The sequence below is a fragment of the Fusarium fujikuroi genome, chromosome FFUJ_chr01 (assembly GCF_900079805.1).
Source record: "Fusarium fujikuroi IMI 58289 draft genome, chromosome FFUJ_chr01".
In the NCBI taxonomy this organism is placed as follows: domain Eukaryota; kingdom Fungi; phylum Ascomycota; class Sordariomycetes; order Hypocreales; family Nectriaceae; genus Fusarium; species Fusarium fujikuroi.
In genome coordinates, this window is record NC_036622.1 from 3,812,653 (window position 1) to 3,830,942 (window position 18,290).

The 18,290-nt window shown below is 48.1% G+C and overlaps 5 protein-coding genes; 2 read left to right on the forward strand and 3 right to left on the reverse strand.

Moving 5' to 3' along the window:
- Positions 1–2,766: 2,766 nt before the first annotated feature.
- Positions 2,767–5,465, forward strand: FFUJ_00922 (related to acetate regulatory DNA binding protein FacB; the record flags this gene model as incomplete). XM_023569674.1 has 7 exons in its annotated part: positions 2,767–2,856; positions 3,095–3,207; positions 3,334–4,204; positions 4,256–4,311; positions 4,369–4,443; positions 4,492–4,688; positions 4,750–5,465. The coding sequence occupies 7 exons, from the start codon at positions 2,767–2,769 to the stop codon at positions 5,463–5,465; spliced, it is 2,118 nt and encodes a 705-aa protein (XP_023424604.1).
- Positions 5,466–7,259: 1,794 nt separating this feature from the next.
- On the reverse strand, positions 7,260–10,435 carry FFUJ_00921 (uncharacterized protein; the record flags this gene model as incomplete). XM_023569685.1 has 4 exons in its annotated part: positions 7,260–7,767; positions 7,818–9,685; positions 9,731–10,276; positions 10,340–10,435. 4 exons carry the CDS (start codon positions 10,433–10,435, stop codon positions 7,260–7,262), a joined length of 3,018 nt encoding a protein of 1,005 aa, XP_023424605.1.
- Positions 10,436–11,927: 1,492 nt separating this feature from the next.
- FFUJ_00920 (uncharacterized protein) lies at positions 11,928–13,540 on the reverse strand (the record flags this gene model as incomplete). XM_023569696.1 has 2 exons in its annotated part: positions 11,928–13,117; positions 13,486–13,540. 2 exons carry the CDS (start codon positions 13,538–13,540, stop codon positions 11,928–11,930), a joined length of 1,245 nt encoding a protein of 414 aa, XP_023424606.1.
- A 1,355-nt stretch (positions 13,541–14,895) lies between these two features.
- Positions 14,896–17,259, reverse strand: FFUJ_00919 (related to PTA1-pre-tRNA processing protein / PF I subunit; the record flags this gene model as incomplete). XM_023569707.1 has 5 exons in its annotated part: positions 14,896–15,017; positions 15,068–16,467; positions 16,527–16,654; positions 16,706–16,871; positions 16,925–17,259. 5 exons carry the CDS (start codon positions 17,257–17,259, stop codon positions 14,896–14,898), a joined length of 2,151 nt encoding a protein of 716 aa, XP_023424607.1.
- Positions 17,260–17,873: 614 nt separating this feature from the next.
- Positions 17,874–18,206, forward strand: FFUJ_00918 (uncharacterized protein; the record flags this gene model as incomplete). XM_023569718.1 has 3 exons in its annotated part: positions 17,874–17,884; positions 17,939–18,063; positions 18,118–18,206. The coding sequence occupies 3 exons, from the start codon at positions 17,874–17,876 to the stop codon at positions 18,204–18,206; spliced, it is 225 nt and encodes a 74-aa protein (XP_023425511.1).
- Between the last annotated feature and the right edge of the window lie 84 nt (positions 18,207–18,290).

Below are 18,290 nucleotides of genomic sequence, written 5' to 3' on the forward strand. Positions count from 1 at the left end.
TTACTTCATAAGAAGCAAACTTACCGGATTGACGCCAGGGACGGACACTGAAATGCTGGATTGATCGATGTGCTTGTTTATTAACTCCACACCCTCTTTCGGTATGGCCTAACGTTGTCACCAAAGCACTAGTTTGACTGTGGATTGCTTCGTCCTGTTGTTGAGTGAGAACTTCCTCACATTCATTCATGGTAAGCCATATCAATATCCCAGCGAGATAGATCAAAGCAAGACAGCAAAAATAACACATCAGTCTTTTCTCCTCCAGGCAGAAGTAACTTCTTGACAGTTTGCGAAGATCCAAGTAAGGGTGCCTGCAGGTAAAGTCATCATAATTCGTTTCGGTTCAGTAGTCTCCAAAGCTCTGTCCCAAGGGCAAGGATGTCAATTTGATTACCAAGGTATTAGTAGCCAGCAATAACCGGCGCACTTGGATGATCAATTGTTCATTAGCCGCTCTTGCTAGAAGCTGGGCTATGATAAGACAAGTTGCAAAATTTTGCTGTCACCTTGAATTGGATGAGTGACCAGCCAAAACTAGCTGTTTGCTCAAAATACCTGCTCAGCTGAGGAGAGGTCGATGATCGATATTAAGCATTCTTTACAACATCATGGTTGGTTCAGCGTTGGCTTTGGGTTCCGATCCCCTGCATATTGCGGCTCTGATCTCGTTTAATGACAAGACAGATCTTTACGAGTCTTTGCTTCTGTCGTTTCAGCAGGCAAGAACCTGTCGATCATAGCCAACTCAGGACACTACAGGAGCTCAGCCTTATTGCACCGGCATTAGTACCTGGAGAAGGACCTCCTCCGAATGCCCTCGATATTCGTGATGGATGGAACAATTTCATTGTGACAATACGGTCGCGGTCATTTTTTGATACCGCTGGAAAGCTTGCATTTAGGACAAGCCACAAAGGCTATTAATTCCTAACCTAGTACAACCCCTACGGCCCCTCCACAACACAGCATCGGACTTGGGGAATGCCCATAGATGCCAGATGCTAATTCGGAATGGCTCTTTGACGAATTGCCATCAACGAATGAGCTCCCATGACTGGGATTGTGACACATTGCCATATTTCAAGGGCAGCCAAGGTTTTGCTACGGCGTTCATCACATGAATCATCCTTATCGCGAGGGTGTTGAGATCCAAGCTAAGGGTTGTTGCAATCTCAAGGGTACCAAGCAGGGAAAATTAAGGTATGCATTCATCGGCTTAAAGCGACACGAAATGACGCCTTAATGGACCCTTTATTCGGGCGTCATAGCCAAGCCAGGCCAGGCCAGGCACAAGACGCACACATGGCTGTGAAGAATAAGATATCCATTTGCTCGCGAAATGCACGGTACTTTTTTTCTTTTGTCGCATAGGGTACGCTAAACAGGGCTGGAAAGATGATGGCCGATCACAAGCCGGCTCAACCAGTCATGACAGTAAACGCAACTGCTCAAGGGATGAGGTCGATGGCCAAGCACTACTCCACGCAAAAGGTCTCCAAGAGAGTGGTCGCTTAGTTCCCAGCTCCGGACGGTCGGTGCAGATTATGGACGATCATGTTCTCACTACCTGCCCAACAGCAGCGGCGGCGTGGCGCCAAACTGATGGGAGCGTGCCTTTAGAAAACCAGGGCTTCTAACGCTGTTCGCCGCAGGTTTGGTCGATTTAGATATCTGGTGTGTGTGCGCACGCATCGATCGGGTGTGTGTGGGTTCTGGATCTGGAAAGCTGTCATGAGGGAACCAACGCCGGAGAGAGGAGCTCGACCCCCCGGCCCGTTAAGAGATCCGGCAATGACGTCCGCCGGCATGGATGCAGACACAGGGTCGTCAAGAAGGGAACCTCATCGGGCGGCTCAAGCTTCATTCATCCATCCATGGTGGGCTACTGAGCTCGGACGGTGTGGTGCAATTAACGGTTCGGTACGGCCTCGAGGAGTGAATGGTACCGTGCATCAGCCGCGTGGTGGTGCTAGGCTCTTCAAGTAAAGATGGCGAGACGGGACAGGACGTTGGATTATCTTGATACCCTCCATTTTTCTTACCTCACACCACCCAATGGCTGTTCAAATGGGCGCTCTTTGGCCGCACTGACGGATTTCCAACTGCTTCTAGCACCGAAACCTGACGAGCTTCGACTTCACTCAAGTCAAGCTCTTGTATCTGTTCCCCTCGTCTCTTGTCGGAGCCGGGCTTGGCTCCGGTCGAGTTCTGTTCACATCCTGTCAGTCCCATTTTGAGAATCTTTTCCTCGCCCTTGCTCCTCGTGCGCTCTCAAAAACTCTCTCTTAAAGATATGCCTTCTCAAATCCCAACTACAAGGCGGCCTCTCCTCTAGCTTCCCCGTTGATATTAAAGTCCGTATCCCCCTGCACGCTGGATTAAGGCACATCTTGATCTGAACTTGGTCACTGCATCTCAGGAACCGTCACCACGTACCCAATTTAATCCCCAGTCTTCACTCACCGTCGCCCACATTAGTTCTCTTGTGTGTGCATTCTGATTGTCCTGCCCCTCATTATTTTATTCCCACCCACGCCAGCCCAGGTAGCTCACGAAATCGTCGCGACATTGTTCGCTTCCTGATTACAGACAGCCACCGATACCTCAACGCTCTACCAACGTTCATCTCGAGGGGAACTTTACTCAATGGAGCCTACCGATTACACCTGGGAACTCAGTTTACTTTAGTCAGCTTTTTAGAGCTGCTGTTTCCCAAACACTGCTTCCTCAAACTCACATGGGGGTATACGGCCACTTCTAGTTATGGATCCAGGACTATCCTCATCCAGCAACGTCTCTCCAAGACCTGGGCCGCAAAGTAATCGAAAAGAGCGCGGTGCCATTGCAGCTCAGGTATGTCGGGATTGATTACCGTGCCATTGAATCAGGGGTCCAATGCCTTTGCCTGTCGTTCCTTCACCTCTTTCGCCTGTCATTTCGATGTTTTCTGTCAATATCAATCTCGGAATCCATTCGTGGCTTCCAGTTGCTTTGGATGTCTGTGTTATTGGCATATTTCCTGTTTTCCCTCCAATTCATGCTGTTAATTCGAGTGTTGCACTGCCGGACCAAGTGACTAACAAAGAACTAGGCTTGTGAGACGTGCCGCAACCGAAAACAAAGATGTGATGAACAAAGGCCAAAGTGCGGTACATGCCAGAGATTCAAGCTCGACTGTCGATACCGAGAACCCCAACCAACAAAGTATGTTTCTACGGGAGCCTGATAAAGCGGCGAGGATGCAGAGCTTGACCTGAATATGGCGTTTCTGTCGTCGTTGCCTGGGCCGCTCTCTTAACACAACTGCAATTTGCTAAACTCCGACCACAGGAAGGATAAGACTCTGGTTGAGATTCTAGACCGACTCAAGACTGTCGAAAGTAAGCTTGACAACCTGGGTCAAAGGGAAAATACGACTCCTCCCCTCTTCACCAACCCTCAACCTCCAGCCGTTTATTCCACCAACACGCCGCTACTGGTGGATCCCGACTCCCACGATCCTCTTCCAGGCACATCCTTACCCAATCATCCTACAAGTCCAACGCCCAACCGTGACACAGGCGGCTTTCGCTATGACTCGTCTGTGTCTAAGATGTCAGAATGGCCCGTTGTGCGCCAGATGTTCGAAAGCCTTGGCCAGAAGGCTCCATCCGCCATGGGTGAGATTCCTGCAATTCCGAGAGGACTTCGCGCCTCAAACGTTACTCTGCCATCCGACGGACTCCAAACGGTAGGAATACCAAGTAACAGCACCCTGCAGATACCCCTGCACCTCTCAGGCTCTACCTCGACCCTTAACCTCAGCCCCCCAAGTGTGGACTGGGAGACCATGCAAAGACTCAGCAAGGCTTATTTCGATGTCATCAACATGCTCCATCCTATCTTGGACAGACAGTGGTTCAACTCGAACGTACTGAGTTCAATCATCAATAATGGATTTCAAGAAGGAGCGCTTTCATCCCTTGTACTGCTTGTCTTTGCGCTTGGAGAGGTGGCGCTCACCACATCAGAAGTGCCAATCTCGGCTTACAAGCAGCGACCATCTGGAATCAAGGGAGGTACTATCGATCGGCCACCTGGTCTTGCTTATTTCAATGAGGCACGGAAAAGGATGGGGTTTGGTATGAGTGAAGTCAGCCTGCAAAATGCGCAGATGTTGGCGCTTGCTTCGCTCTACTACTCAAGCTGCGGACAAGCTCTAGTCGGTACCTCTGCCTGGACCCTCAATACCCTTTTCTAACTGATCTGCCAGGAATGTTGGAGGATGAATGTTTATGCGTCTTTGGCCTGCCAGGGTCTAATAACGAGGTGGGAGACCCAACCGTTATGAGTCAACGCAGCCTAATTCTAATATTGTATTCGTAGCAAACCTGACGAATTACACGGCCCCCTAACAGATCTGGTCAAGCGAGTCTTCTGGCACTGCTCAATCATGGAAACGTAGGTTATTGATAACAACATGAGAAGGCATGTTAACAACAAGTGCAGGTGCTTCCACATGGAGTTTGGACTACACCTGACTGGGCTAGAAAAGCTGGAGGAAACAATTGGTCTCCCTGACTTCAGTGGACCGATGACTGACGAGGACTATATCGTCAATCAACAAACTCACTTTCATGAGCATTTCGCTTCTCAAATCGTTCTCCGAAGGCTCTCGGTCAATTTCCATTCTGTTCTCAACAAGAGTACGTCAAAACAACTATGCACTGGCAGTCTTAGCAACAGCACACTAACAATGCCTTCAAGCCTTTGGCACAGAGGCCTCTCTGCCCCCCCTTACGGGGTTCGCTCCCTTCAACATCTCTTCGAGTCCCGGGACCGCAGCTGTCATGAAACAACTCGACGCACAGCTAGAGCAGTGGAAGGGCATGTTACCCAGCCATCTAAGATGGCAGGATAATCACGATGTGGCCTTCGCGGAGCCTTCACATAATGCCTTTGGTGACGTATATACGGAAGAATCTCTTCAGAGCAATTGCATGTTTACGCCGGATCTTGATACTCCACCAGCCACGTATCCGTTCGCAGCCGACATACAAACCGCACTTCTCCGAACACGATACAGCTACAACAAACACCTCATACACAGACCCTGCATTTTTAAGGCTCTTCATCACCCTGAGAGCCTGACTCGGGAGGATGCTGAAGGTGCGGCAGAATGTCTCAAAGCCTCGATTAAGTGGCCCATTGCCTTATCACCCCCATGTACCAACAAACGACTTGTGCCGATCACTTTCTTCTGGTCACAGAATCTTCTGGGCGTTCTAATTCTGTTGCATTTATCGCAGCAGCACCCCATGTTGAGTCGGATCCGGTCGTCGCTTTGCGGGCAACGCTTCGATGTGGATGCCTCCCAAACGGTTACAGTATATTTAGACTGGCTACGCGACATGAAAAAGATAGATTCAACGGCGAACTGGTGCTGGAATATCGCTCGCTTGGTCTATCAATTGGATGATTAGACGAAACGAGGCAAGATGTTGACATACCTCACCTTATGACTACGGCCATGGGAGCGAGGCTGTGTGATAGATTTTGGCGATACGGCTGCGAAACGAAGCATAGCATGATTACTTGGACGCTAGGAGTCAAGCGAATATCCCCATGGTCTCGTCGAGTTGGTTATGCAAGTCCATACAGGAAGACTATAGAGAGGCTCACAGGAATTGTGTTGATCACATTCAAGGAAATGATGGAAATGATTTAGTATTTAATCGAAGCGAAGCAAACATCCACCATCGTCATGTGTTTGATTTTAACAACCTCACCACATATCGCACATACCGTCTGTCTGGCTTTCTGAGACGGCCTGGTTTTGCTCATGGCGGCCTTAATCAGCTTTGAGAGCCCACGATATATAACGAGCCTCTCAGCGCTGATATCTTACATGCTTGAGCAGCCCACTAGTGCATATATCCGCACCCCTACACAATTGGCCCTAGGAACAAGAGGCTTTCTGGTCTAGATTCCATCGATCATGGCGAAGAAGACAGTATCCTAAGTCCATGCTCATGGGTCAGCAACACATTGAAAGGATGCAAACGGCGTCAACAGGGGCATATACCACTATGACGTAGGTTGCAAGTCATTCATTTCTTCCTAGGTCATTCCAGCTCTCGCACTACTAGCTCGGTTTTCATAACTGAATCCGAACCGGTGCGGGGCTGGATCGCGTAAGACAGTGGTCATGATATAGTCATGGGGAGTTGTTGACCTCCAGTATGAAGAGGAGGGTGCAAAGTCATGGGGAGGTTCGCACTCGATCAAACATAGTCAATGATGGCCCCAATAATCCTGATTGCGTAATTCCCAAGAAGATCTCCAAATGAATCAAGGGTTTCTGACATCACTGATTTAAGCTCACCATCGAGTAAGTTCATTCTAGTATTGAGATATTGAAGTAAAAGTTTACAATTACGTTCATATCACTGCTACTATTCGTACCTAGACACATAATGAAAGAATCGACCTACCCTAGGCTCAAGAGTTAAGAGCTTAGTAATTTGCCTTTTATCTACATGAAACTAACAGTTCGATATTAGAGTTCTCCAGCTGAAAAACCACGATATCCCCTATGTACATAGATCGGAATCGCGGCCCGAGCCGAGCTGGGAGGGCCCGGAATCATATCTTTGTTTTTTGGTGTCGCGAATGGTTTTACCCATGTAGATTTCTTTCCAAGGTCCAAAGCAGGTAGTTATCCAATACACAAGCAAAACATGGCAGTGTGTTGAAATGTATGCTCCAAGGCAGTGTATCTTTTTCCTAGCCAAGGACTCGTGAGTGCGAGTTCTCTAACACAGATCAAAGCGCAAAAAGGGAGCTCGAGGCATCAACGCCAGTAAGATTTCTTACCGAAAGTTTCCGTGAACATCGAATCGCAAGTTCTAGGCCCGTCTTAGTTAATGCTTTCATTATGAGGCGCCTGTGAGCTTTGGTAATTGAAACAACATGGAATGCCATTATCTACATATCTAGTCGAGCGGTAGAAACGTCTCAGTAGGTAGTCATATTAGCTGGTCGCGTATTTAGACGCCGGCATCACTTATTAAAATTGTTTCGGTTAGGGCTGTAGTGGTGACGTAATTGAGGTCCAGAATCATGCAAATTGCCATCGCGATCTTATAATAGCTCAAGGTTTTGATACAAGGCGCTCAGTAACTCCGATATCTATCCATTTCATCTCCGCCACACTTCGTACCTCAATCCATGTCTTCCATTTCCGCGTATTGAATCAAACATCGTCCTGTAGCGGTTTACCAAAAGTATGTCCCTTTCTGCCTGTGCATTGAATCCTGAGCAGCACTGTACGATTGCTGACCAGTGCGAGGGCCTTGTCCGTTTGAGTTCGAATCGCCGACATGGTCCATCTTTCTGACCATTTGCAGTGCTGGTTCAGAGATGGCTCTGAAAACGCCCTGTTGGTGTAGGATATCAGGTGTCCAATGTGTTTTATCGCCGAACTCTAGACCCATGTTCTCTTGGAATATCTCTTCTGCTCGTACAGATGAAATGCTTGCTTCGAACCACTGGCCAGGCCGGCCATTTCCAGGCGGGGTCACTGGAACTGACTGACCCCGATAAGTTCCTTTGGGAATACCAGGAAGTTTCTCAACTCGTCGTATCATAGTAACCTTGAGACAGCTAGGTCCCTTCTTTCCATCTCGGTACCGGGCTTCGTGACATATTCTGACCCTGTCGACGCCTAAATTTGAGATGCTCTTCGGCTCGGTACTGATCACGAGCTCCCCCATCTCGTTCGTTCTAAGAAATTAGTTCGGCGTCTAACCAAATGGATAGGCTAGGTGACTCACCCGATACTCATGGAGCGCACTAATGATGCAGCAAACTCTTCCATATCATCGGCCATCGCCTGCGTATACATACGGGAGACAGAAATTTTGATATCCCATGCACGTTGAGTGCAATGCACGAAAGCCTTTGAGACTTCAGTCGTCGGGGGGAAGTGTTGATGCTGGAATGTATCGGCATCAACTTCCACGATAACCTCAGGCGTCTTTCCGGCGAAGCAGTGGAATTCGTAGTAGACTCGTTTCCCCGTCAGTTCCCATGGAGATCTGCCACCAAGCATTTGAGGGATCAAGTTTGCTTCTGCCCCGCTTGTTGTGAGGATGGGATAAAATCCCATATGCGGATTTTCAGTGTCTAGAGCCTCAACAGTTTTGTTAACAGCCCACGATGGAGCTTGACCGTCATAGACCAAAGCGGGAAATATATCTTTTCGGCACAACCTCCCAAATTGAGCTTGGATGCTCACTTTCCCGGGAACTATTTGTAGAACTTCAACCAACTTACGTAGCTTGTTCTCAGCCTCTGGCAGAAAGTCGCTATACTCCTCGTGATCCGTTGTTGGCATGACCATTCCTGGAACAATTCGGAAGGCCGGTGTGGCTGGGTCAGGCTTTGGTTTCTCAACTGAAATTGACTTGTCCTTGGCGTGCTCTTCTTTCTGCTTGGCCGGGATATGGTCGAGGCTGGCAATAACCTTGGATGTTGGCGTTGTTGAACTCTGAGTTGCAGAACGATTGTCAGGGACAAATGCGACAGGCACATTCAGCCCAAAGGTGGGCTTGTCGTCTTGTTTCTCGTCTTTCTTCTTTGAGGCTACGTTGGCCCAGCTTAGCCCAGAGCCAGCTTTCTGTCTCATGGTATCGAACAGTCTCTTTTCCTGATGGTTTCTTTTACCGAATGTGACCTCAGAATGAACAACTTGATCCTCCGATACAGTCTGAAGTTTGTTCCCGTCATCATGCAAAGGGATATTATCCATGAGCGCGGGAGTTGTGATAGGACCATCATCAATGTCCATCAAATCCTTTGCAGCATTAGACTGCGGACCGGAAGGATTCGGAAAGTTGGGGAGCTCGAGACTATTTTCTGGCATATCCAAGCCTAAGGGAAGTTGGCATAAAGAAGCCCGATAATCTGATCCTGGCACCTGATCTTTGATCTTGGCCTCCTCAAGAGGGACGCCTTTAGTGTTGACAAGCCAAGGTTCCCTTGACTCTTCAATACCTCGTGATAACTCAGGACGCGAGCCATATTGTAAGTCTGTTGCTATTCCGTCGCCTTGCTTTCCACTGTCCCCTACCAGAAATGAGGCTGGCTTCAGCTGGTCATCATCTCCGCTGAACTCGATGCTACAGAGCCAATTAGTGATTTTCTTGTTATTTCGAGCTTGGTACCTGAGATCTTCTAAGCACTTTCGAACTTGTGGTAAGTCTGTGCCGATATGTTCGAGATTGCGGTGTCCCTCAGTGCTAGCTGTGATCTTGCCAACACTGTCCGATTCTTGGTGATGGATCTTCTGTTGAGGTCTTTTCTTCTTGATAGTAGGGATGGCACCAGAGCGTTTGTTCCCATATGAATATCCAGAGAATGGACGAAATTCTGGATGCCAATCTCTAAGTTTACCTGTCTCTGGAATTGGGTACTTGACGCGATCGGGCGCAGGCTGCCGGTACCGATTAAGAGATTCAATTCTCAGGGACGCTGCGCTGCCGATCGAGGAGTACTCCATGGCCTCGCTCTGACCGATGACGGCGGAATCAACATAAGTCAATCCGGATAGTCCCGTATGTGTCATGTATCGGTAGCAGAGTGTAGCCGAGCTCGAAGTCTCAGTGAAGACCATATGAGTGGTAGGGACCAAGGGGACATGCTAAACTCAATTAGAGGAAGAACACAAATTGATCGCAAGAAATACCATAAAGGCTGCAAGAGTGTCAAGTTTTAGTTTTGCAACGCCTAGTGCGTGTTCGCTTTCACTGCTGCCGATGTATAATAAGGAACCCTGGAAATTATATGTAATAACACATTTTGTGAGAGCTTGAAGGCTGTCGATGCTTGGGCCTAAAGGCAACACAGATCCCAAGGACTCGTAATTCGAGAGAATCTGTAGGATAGTGACTCCAGATGATTCTGGAACTCGCCAAAGTGTTTTGTAAGGTAGGATCTTGATAGTGGCGGGATATCGGAACGCATCATATTGACTGAGGGTGTCTTTCAGGATTGTTTGGAGAGAAGGAAAGGCAATAATGTGTGGGTCCTCGACTAGTACCTCAACATCGGGTTGAATGACAGATGTACCGAGATCATCTTCGTCTTCGTCTCGTATAACAGCGTCGGCTTCTGATTCCATTAGCTCCTCTAGTTGAGAGTGCATCCAGTTGGTGATTTCGTGCTGAGAAGCCCTTAGGGCAATGAGCTTAAACCAAGGGGTCTCAGGTTCGTAAAGGATCTCAAAGATTCCCTAATGGCAAGAGCAAAAGAAAGATGTGTTAGTAGAAGTCTTGGAGAGACTTTGAATACTTACAAGGTCATTTCTTTCCTCGACACGGGCAAATATCAGCGCCACTCCTTTAGGGAGTAACGGAGGGTTACAAGATACGTAGAACTCTACAATATCCATGGCTGTGACAAGAAGGTACTGGATGAATAGTGAATAAGCGGTTTTTGTATCTGTGCTGATAGGTATACTCACATCGCAAGGTGTGATTGAGGAATTGAGGAAGATTGCTAAACACTTCAACGAAGATGACAACGCTGACACATTTAGCCAACCGGCAGAGAACAGAGGGATATCTTGGTTTAAATGCCCAACTAACAGAATAGCGATAGAGCACGTGTAAAGAGAAGAAAGTTGTTTTAAAGACGCAGTGGCATGGACAATGGTTTACGAAGATAAGGCAGATAAGAAGGAAGGTTGTTGCGAAAAACCATCCATGCCAAGGTGAAGAACTGGAAGGTAGGTTGGTGGAGGAAGAAGAAGAAGAAGAAGAAGAAGAAGAAGAAGAAGAAGAAGAAGAAGAAGAAGAAGAAGAAGAAGAGAGAAATTTGGAGATCAAGAGATCTGCTTGATATAGGTAGGTAGGCGCCTGCCTAAACAAACAGGAATAAAAGGAGGAAGCTGCCACCACTGCAGTCTCCCGCTACCTAAGCGGCAAGCAGCAGCTTCCATTGGCAAAGGCAGGTGCCAACAGTGCCACTGCCTTTCTTTTACCTTGCCGAAGAGAACAGCCCTCCGTGATTCACTGCCATGAAATACATCCCTCCTTGTCGGGTGGCGAGAGGCAGAAAGAATGACTGACACTGCGAGCACTGCATCATGAAAGTAACGTGCTCTGGAAGTGAGAAGAATACCTAAAGCCTGCAATTCGTAAGCAGCGACAAGGAAGCTGACTATTAATAGATGTACACCTTAGGATCTGAATTCTTCTTAGAGGAGGCTTAAAAGGGGCTGTCAAGCAAGGTACCTTAGTAGTTACATATAGAAAATGAGCAAGGAAGCATAAAGTATCGCCCTAGCTTGATGCATCACAAACTTCAGTAAACAAAGGATCCAAGTAAGTGGGATTGTCTCATGACCAGGTAACTAAGATAGGCACTCTATAGAGATCCCAGTTCAAATACCGGTTTGTTTTCCTTTCCCTGCCCACAGGTTATTCTACCTGGTATGACAATATATCTATATCCAAACACATCACCATCTCTCAATCGCGAGGCATCCATCAAGCCTCAGCGCAGCACAAAAAGAACCCCAAACACCTATAACACCTCGGCACGTCCTTTCCCAGTGTTGTGTAAGTAACCGAGACGGGTTACACAGACAAATTCAAATTCAGCATAGATTTCCAGGCCATGTAATGTGTCTAAAGAGCAGAAGAGCAGAGTATACTAGGAGTGGTATCGAGGTAACGATGGTCATCAGGTATTCGTAGACGTAGAGTCAAGAAGCTGTTTAGAGCTTCGGGAAAGAAACTGGGCCCAACGAGTCGACTTGTCGAAAAGAGGTAGGTGATTCGATCAAATCGCACATGCAGGGAGATGTAGCTTGCCAAATAAGTGAGTTGCGGACACCACGATTTGTTTGATGGGTGGCAGCGCAACAAGATTAGCTATTCTTATTGCGCACCTTTGACGTTTTCTTTCACATTCAGCGCCCATCTCAGCTTGTTGAGAGTTTCCCTAGAAGCTTCTAGCAAAGCCTCTTGCTCATCTTCTCGCTTTCTGGCGTTGGTCTTGATATCTTTGAGACCTTGTTCTTGGCTCTGTTTGTATTCCTCAAACATACGAGCAATCTCTTCCTTTTCGTGTCGAAGTTGCTTGATGTTGCTATCTTGCTGGTCGCACAGATCTCTCAGTGTTTGTATTTTGTCGTCGTCTGCTCGTCGCTCCTCATTGAGTTGGTCGATCTCCGATTTCATTTTGGAGACGGCTCGTTTGACTTCTTCTCCTTGGTCCTGCCAGTGGGACGAGATGGCATTATAGCGACCCTCCATCAACTGCGCATAGCTAGTTGCTTCTTCGACTTGGGTCGTTGCATCTTTCCTCGTCTTGTCCATCTCCTCCCTCCAGCTCTTTTCCCGTTGGAGAGCATCTACAGCCTTCTTCTTCTCCAGTTCGACGGTTATTTGCAAGGTCTCCACCTGGCGTTCTTTTCGAGCCAGCAGTGTCTTAGTAACATTGGCCTCGAGTAGTCGGCTCTCATAATCGTTGACCATGCGCTCGAGCTTGTCCTCAACCAGCTTGGCCGCTTGCTTGGCCTCGTCTGCTTTGAGACGCTCAATCTTTATGTCGCGCTTCAGAGCTTCGTTGTCGCTGACAAGTTTGTTTATCACGCGGCCGGTCTTTCCCAGACCGGCTTTGCCTATTGTCGAGTCCCATTGACTGTCTGGCGCTTCAACGTTTTCTGACATGGCGGAATTATCTGGATCTGGAGTAGGCTCAACCACACGCGCAGCACCAGTGCTCCAGCGCGACGGTCTCGCTGTATGTGTGTCGTGTTCGGTCTTGGATTTGAGGTGCGTCTGGTTGTGGAAGTTGGAATCGGAGTTGGAGTTGGACAGGGCGCTTGTGGTACTGTTCATACTACTGGAGAAATTGCTGTATTTGCTTTCGGGGCTAGACTCGGAGCCCTCAAAACTCCGCACGCTTCTGATTGTGCTGGACCTGGCGACGGCCGGTTTATAGGAGGCAGGGCTCCTGGCTTTCATGCTGTTGATGGCGCCGGTGGAGGCGGGAGTCAATGTCTTTTCCTCGTCCAAAGGAGTAGCATGTGGTTCGGTGGATTTCCTTGCGACTGTGGCGGCGGCTGACCAAGAATAGGCTGGTGTTAGCTAGTAGCTGCTTCATCGAAGTGGTAATGCAGTGAAGATTAGAAAACGAAATAGAAAAGTCGCTAGTGTGGAAAAGAGAACAAGGCTGACGTGAGGAGCCCAGTCACGTCAGGTCAGATCAAGCCAGACAGACTTGACGAGACGAGCAGGAGACAGGAGACAGGATGGGACGGGACGACAATTGTACAGTTGCGCCCCGGTTGAAGGTGTGGGGAGCTGTTTCAAGTGGATAATGAGGCGTTGACGGGTAGTAGTTGTTAAAGAAGTGCAAAGAAAGCATGTAATGTGAGGATATCTAACAAAGCATGGACAGGACCAATCTCAGCTCACGCGTTGAACATACCGTTGACTGTGTCTTTGTGAATAGAGAAATCCTTTTTGAGAAAACGATTTCGCATTGCAACGACTGATGAATTGACTTTAGTTCATATGTCTAAAGCAGTGTGATCCTTTTCCGTTAAAGTATTGGTTGGTTGGTCAATGCTGTAGACAAAAAGGAGTAACTTATCAGCAGCAAGGCAACAGAACAAATACAAGGCAGCGTGAAAGAAAGTAGAGGAGAAAATGAGGCAAGGCTCTTGCTGTAATGTTAAGGATAAATGACTGCATAAGCAATGTGAACACAGACGTAAATTAACCCACACTAATAACAACGGGGGCAAGGGTTTCCTTTCTTTGTTTTTGTTCGCAAGGGAAGACTTGCTGGGGGTTTCTGATCTTCAATCAGTACGTACCGTGATAGTGTTGGCTCCCGCTGGCTCCCGTCTGGTCCCCGTTTGTGCCGTTACAGTACGGAGTAGGAAAGTTACCTTATTAGTACCGTTGAGATACAGTGGTTGGAGGGACGGAAAAGGTAAATATTGACATGCGCTGATCGAATTGTAAAGAAGCCTCAGCTCAGTGCCGGTCAGTATCGTCAGAGAAGTAACAAACAAAACAGAAAGGAATCCATAAGGTACACACGCCCGAAGGAACCTGGAATATTTGAGAGAATACCAACGTCACGGGTCTCCAATTAAAAGACCATGACTATTATAGTACGTGCGTACTGTACCCCAACAACCATGTTCTCCTGATGGCACAGCAACATGAACTTCCATCATAGCACAAAACACGCAATCCAGTGTTTACGTTTCTTCCCCTAGCTCAGCAATGACGCCCATGGCTATTTTTCTAAGGACCAAAGACCCATCTTTGAGTGCAAGGATCTCGAAGTCGTGTCACTTTATTAAAGCGGCGGTTCTGGGTCTATCCTCAAAATGATACTTGACACAAGATTACTATGTCTTGCCGTAGATCAAATCAAGCCAAGTCTATTCGAGACGTCTTGTTTTCCTCCCAAAACCATGCTTGGTTGTGTGTAACGATAGATGCGCGTCTCATAAATTGTTTTACAGCTTTACAACAGCCAACTCAAACAGACAATGCCGTCCTCCCCATCATCGACTGGTATTTCAATCCTGTATCTACCCTTTAACGCCGTTGAATGCCTCATTTTCGTGATTTAGTTTTCTGTCATCCTGAGACAGTTGTCCACTCCAGGCCTCCTGTTTCTGTAGCGAGTGTGCCTGAAAAGTAACGTCAAGCCATTCCTTTGCTCGTCTGGTTTCGTGGCTAGAGCAACTCCATACATCCATCATCTTGACGATTTACATCTTTTGATACAGCCGGATAAAGTAGCAATCGCGCATCGTTGCACTTTTCATTAATCGACGATCCATTATGACTTCGGTGCTAAAACTAGCAGCCCGCTTCAAGCCGCAATAGCAGGCGATGCAGACTGTCCAGTATCACCAGCAGCATTTCGTGCAGACTCCATGAAAGTTGGCCGATATTTGGTCAAATACTTGCCTGCCATAGGTCTTGATTCTTCAACTAGTGACGGGTCAGCAACTATCCTGAGAAGAGGTTCCAATTCGACTTACATTCGGTCCAGATATCTTGCACCGTGTCCAGTGCAATCTCTTTGACAGGTGGCCGCATCATGACCAAGTATAGAAGGCTTGTCAAAGCCAGCTGAACGACGCTGGGGTCGCGACACATGTGCTTTACGCGCGACAGGAGGTTCTTGTTTAGCTCGGGTATTTCACTCAAGAATCGCGTCAACACTTTGTCTTGAGGGTGTAGATATGGCAAAAAGCCATCAATCAAACGCATGCAACACTTTTCGTAGTACAAGGGTCGGTCGCCGCCCTTTTTCTGTTGTAGTTTGTCGTTGTACCACTCTTCACAGAGCCATGAGACCGCCACATCAATATGCTTTCGGAAGTCCTCCATCACATAGGAATATAAAACGTCGCGAATATTGTTGCTGAGAGACTGGGGTGCTGATGAGCCACCCTCCTCTTTGATAGAGGTTTCCTCGAGACCGGCCACAGAGCGCGTTGCTAGTCGTGCCAGTATTGTCATCCAAGAATCCCGATTACCAGAACTAGCTGCTAGTCTGCTGAAGCCAGCTTTGCTCTTCTTGGCCGGGTCTTCTAACGACTTCATCATCTCAATCACCCGGGTGACTGTTCCATTGCCTGCTGTCAGTGCCGTTTCTGGGGTTAGAGCACTAGGCTGATGAAGGTGGAATGATTTCAGTGCAAGGCCATCGTCCAATACCGGTGCATCATGCATGGGTGAGCTATCTAGCTTGTTGAGAATCTGTTCTGTATCCTCGGCCTGGTAAAAATCAGGCTCATAGTCATCATCGTCTTCGTCTACGCCCAACGGGGCGGTATTGGGATTTAACTCAGGAGCTGGAGCATTGGCCAGGGTGTCGAGACGGCCGCGAATACCATCGACAGCTTTAGATAATACCTGGGGGTCAAGTCTCGACAGCGTGGTAACGGCGATCCTTGCGACCAAAGGAGCGGGAACTAGCGAGATATCGAAATTCTTGAGAGCAGTATTGTCGATGAGTGTGAAAACGTCGGCTAGGCTGTGGGGGCCGGGGCCCAACGGTGGTATTTGAATTTGTGCTGGGGATAATCGCTGTCGTTTGGGATCATTGGCATCTTGTGGTGCTGGCTCGAGGGGACGTTTTCGTCCAGAATCGTCAAAAAATTCTGCCATAATCTGCATCATGCGTTCTACGTGCTGCTGTATCCTGTGAGCCATTGGATTGTTGGGATCTCGCTTCATAAGATGGATAAGTAGCATTCGAGTTGTTTTTTCCATGGATCTAATCATGACGCGGGTCTTGGGGGTTAGAGGAGAGTTGGCGAGCTTGAGGGGATTAAAGTTGACAAGAGCATTGATGATCCTGTTCGAGGTTCCTGGTCGTGTCCTCACGAGGATTGACATGCAGTTCAACGTTGCGTCTACGAGCAGAGCATCGCTGCAGTTTCGCGTACAGTTAGTTACACGGGCATTTACAGTCAAAAGCGACCCTCTTACCTGCTCTCCTGTAGAGTTGCCAACATTCTATCCAGTAGTCCGGACGCTTCAGCCTCTAAGTTCCGAGGATCAAGTGACTGGTGATTTGGGGGGACTTTATCCAGCGAGACATCTAGAGTACCGCCATACTGTTTCAATATGTTAGCGACATCCCATTTATTTAGATCACAGACTCATACTCGTAGCTCAGAACCCGTCGCTGCTGTCTGTGCCAGAACTACACGCTGCGCGAACTTGATGCAACAAATCCTCACGGTAGGGCTAGCATTGTCCCATATCCTTAGAACCTTTTGTTTTACGGCTACCATTCGTTCCCAAGTGATTGTGTCGTATCCGTTGTTGATGCTACATAGTCACATTAGCTAAATCTTGCATCTCGCAGGGCAGTCTCATCATACATCCACCTCATCGCCAAGGGATAGATACTGGCAACGCATTGGATCACACTTCGCAGAACTTGAGGGTCTTCACGCTCGTTCTCGAGCATAGACTCCAATGTTGGTAAAACATAAGGTTGCATTGTCTCCTTTTCTCCATTTGGTAGAGCAGGCGTCGAAAAAGCTTCAGCTAGAAATTCGGCGCCCCATCTTCGCAGCTCGAGCGCTGCACTTGGTCCGATGATGGGTAGTATTCCCTTGACAACACTGGGATAATATTTGACATCTCCCAAAACCAACTTTCGTGCATCATCAAGCTGCCGGATCTGGTCCGACACTGAAAGATTCGCTGCCATGATTTATTGGTCGGGTTCTCGGTCGCGGCGGTAGGTGTCGGCGGATGATGAAATTATAAGCTTCCTGTAAGTGTGCGATGAAGTGGTTTTCGCAGATAAAGATGCCGATGCGGCTCTTGAACCGTGGTCGCGCGACTAGGCTTAAGCTTTGTAGCTGTGCATGCTTTGCATCAACCGCTCAGCTTCATCAAAGGATCGGAAGTCGCGCGTGCCGCGGCGTCCTCATACACGTCGGGGATTCGTTCCGCGCTGTCGTTGTCGTTGTCGCTGTTGGGGTTGGTATATCTCAGACCTGAATCTTTTGAAATGGCGACGCGAAAGCAGAGAATATGGAACGTGGAAACGGAAACAGACCCTTGCAAGCAAGCAAGCTCCACAAAGAACCTGGAACTAAGGTAAGGAAAGTTCAATAGACGTCACGGTCATCCTCCATCCGCCCGATGTTTAGCCGCAAATATTCTTCTTACCTCAGTACAAAGGCGCATCAACATTCACTTGAAGTACATTCGAGATAGAGCTATATCTCGCAGCATTTAAGCAATTGGCCCTCTTCAATTGCATTGTGGCCTGGCACAGGATAACTCTTGTAATAATTGACAACTCGACCATCCAAGATGCCCACCAGGTTTGTTTACTGAAAAACAGTCACTGAAGTGGGCTGATCATGACTCTGAAACAGCCCGCACTCAACATACTACGATCGCCGTCTGCGACAGGGCCCTGCGCTTGTACGAGCACGACGGCCCTATCTTGTCAAAAATGCCGTGACAGGCCTTGGTCTCTTGGCTGTCGTTGGAAGCATCTGTATGCAGAGAGAGAGCTCTTGTGTGGTTGTCATCCTCTGCTAACGTGGTCTAGATTGGTATACGCTTAACGCCGTTGGTCAAGACAATTTCGAAGATGTCAAGGTCCCAGATGCGCCCGCAAAGTCATCTGCCTCCAAGTAGACAGTTCACCTAAGTGGCCTGGCCACATGTACGATTAAGCGCTGGAATTTCGATGTGGATGCAAGTTGAATAAGAGGGCAAAAT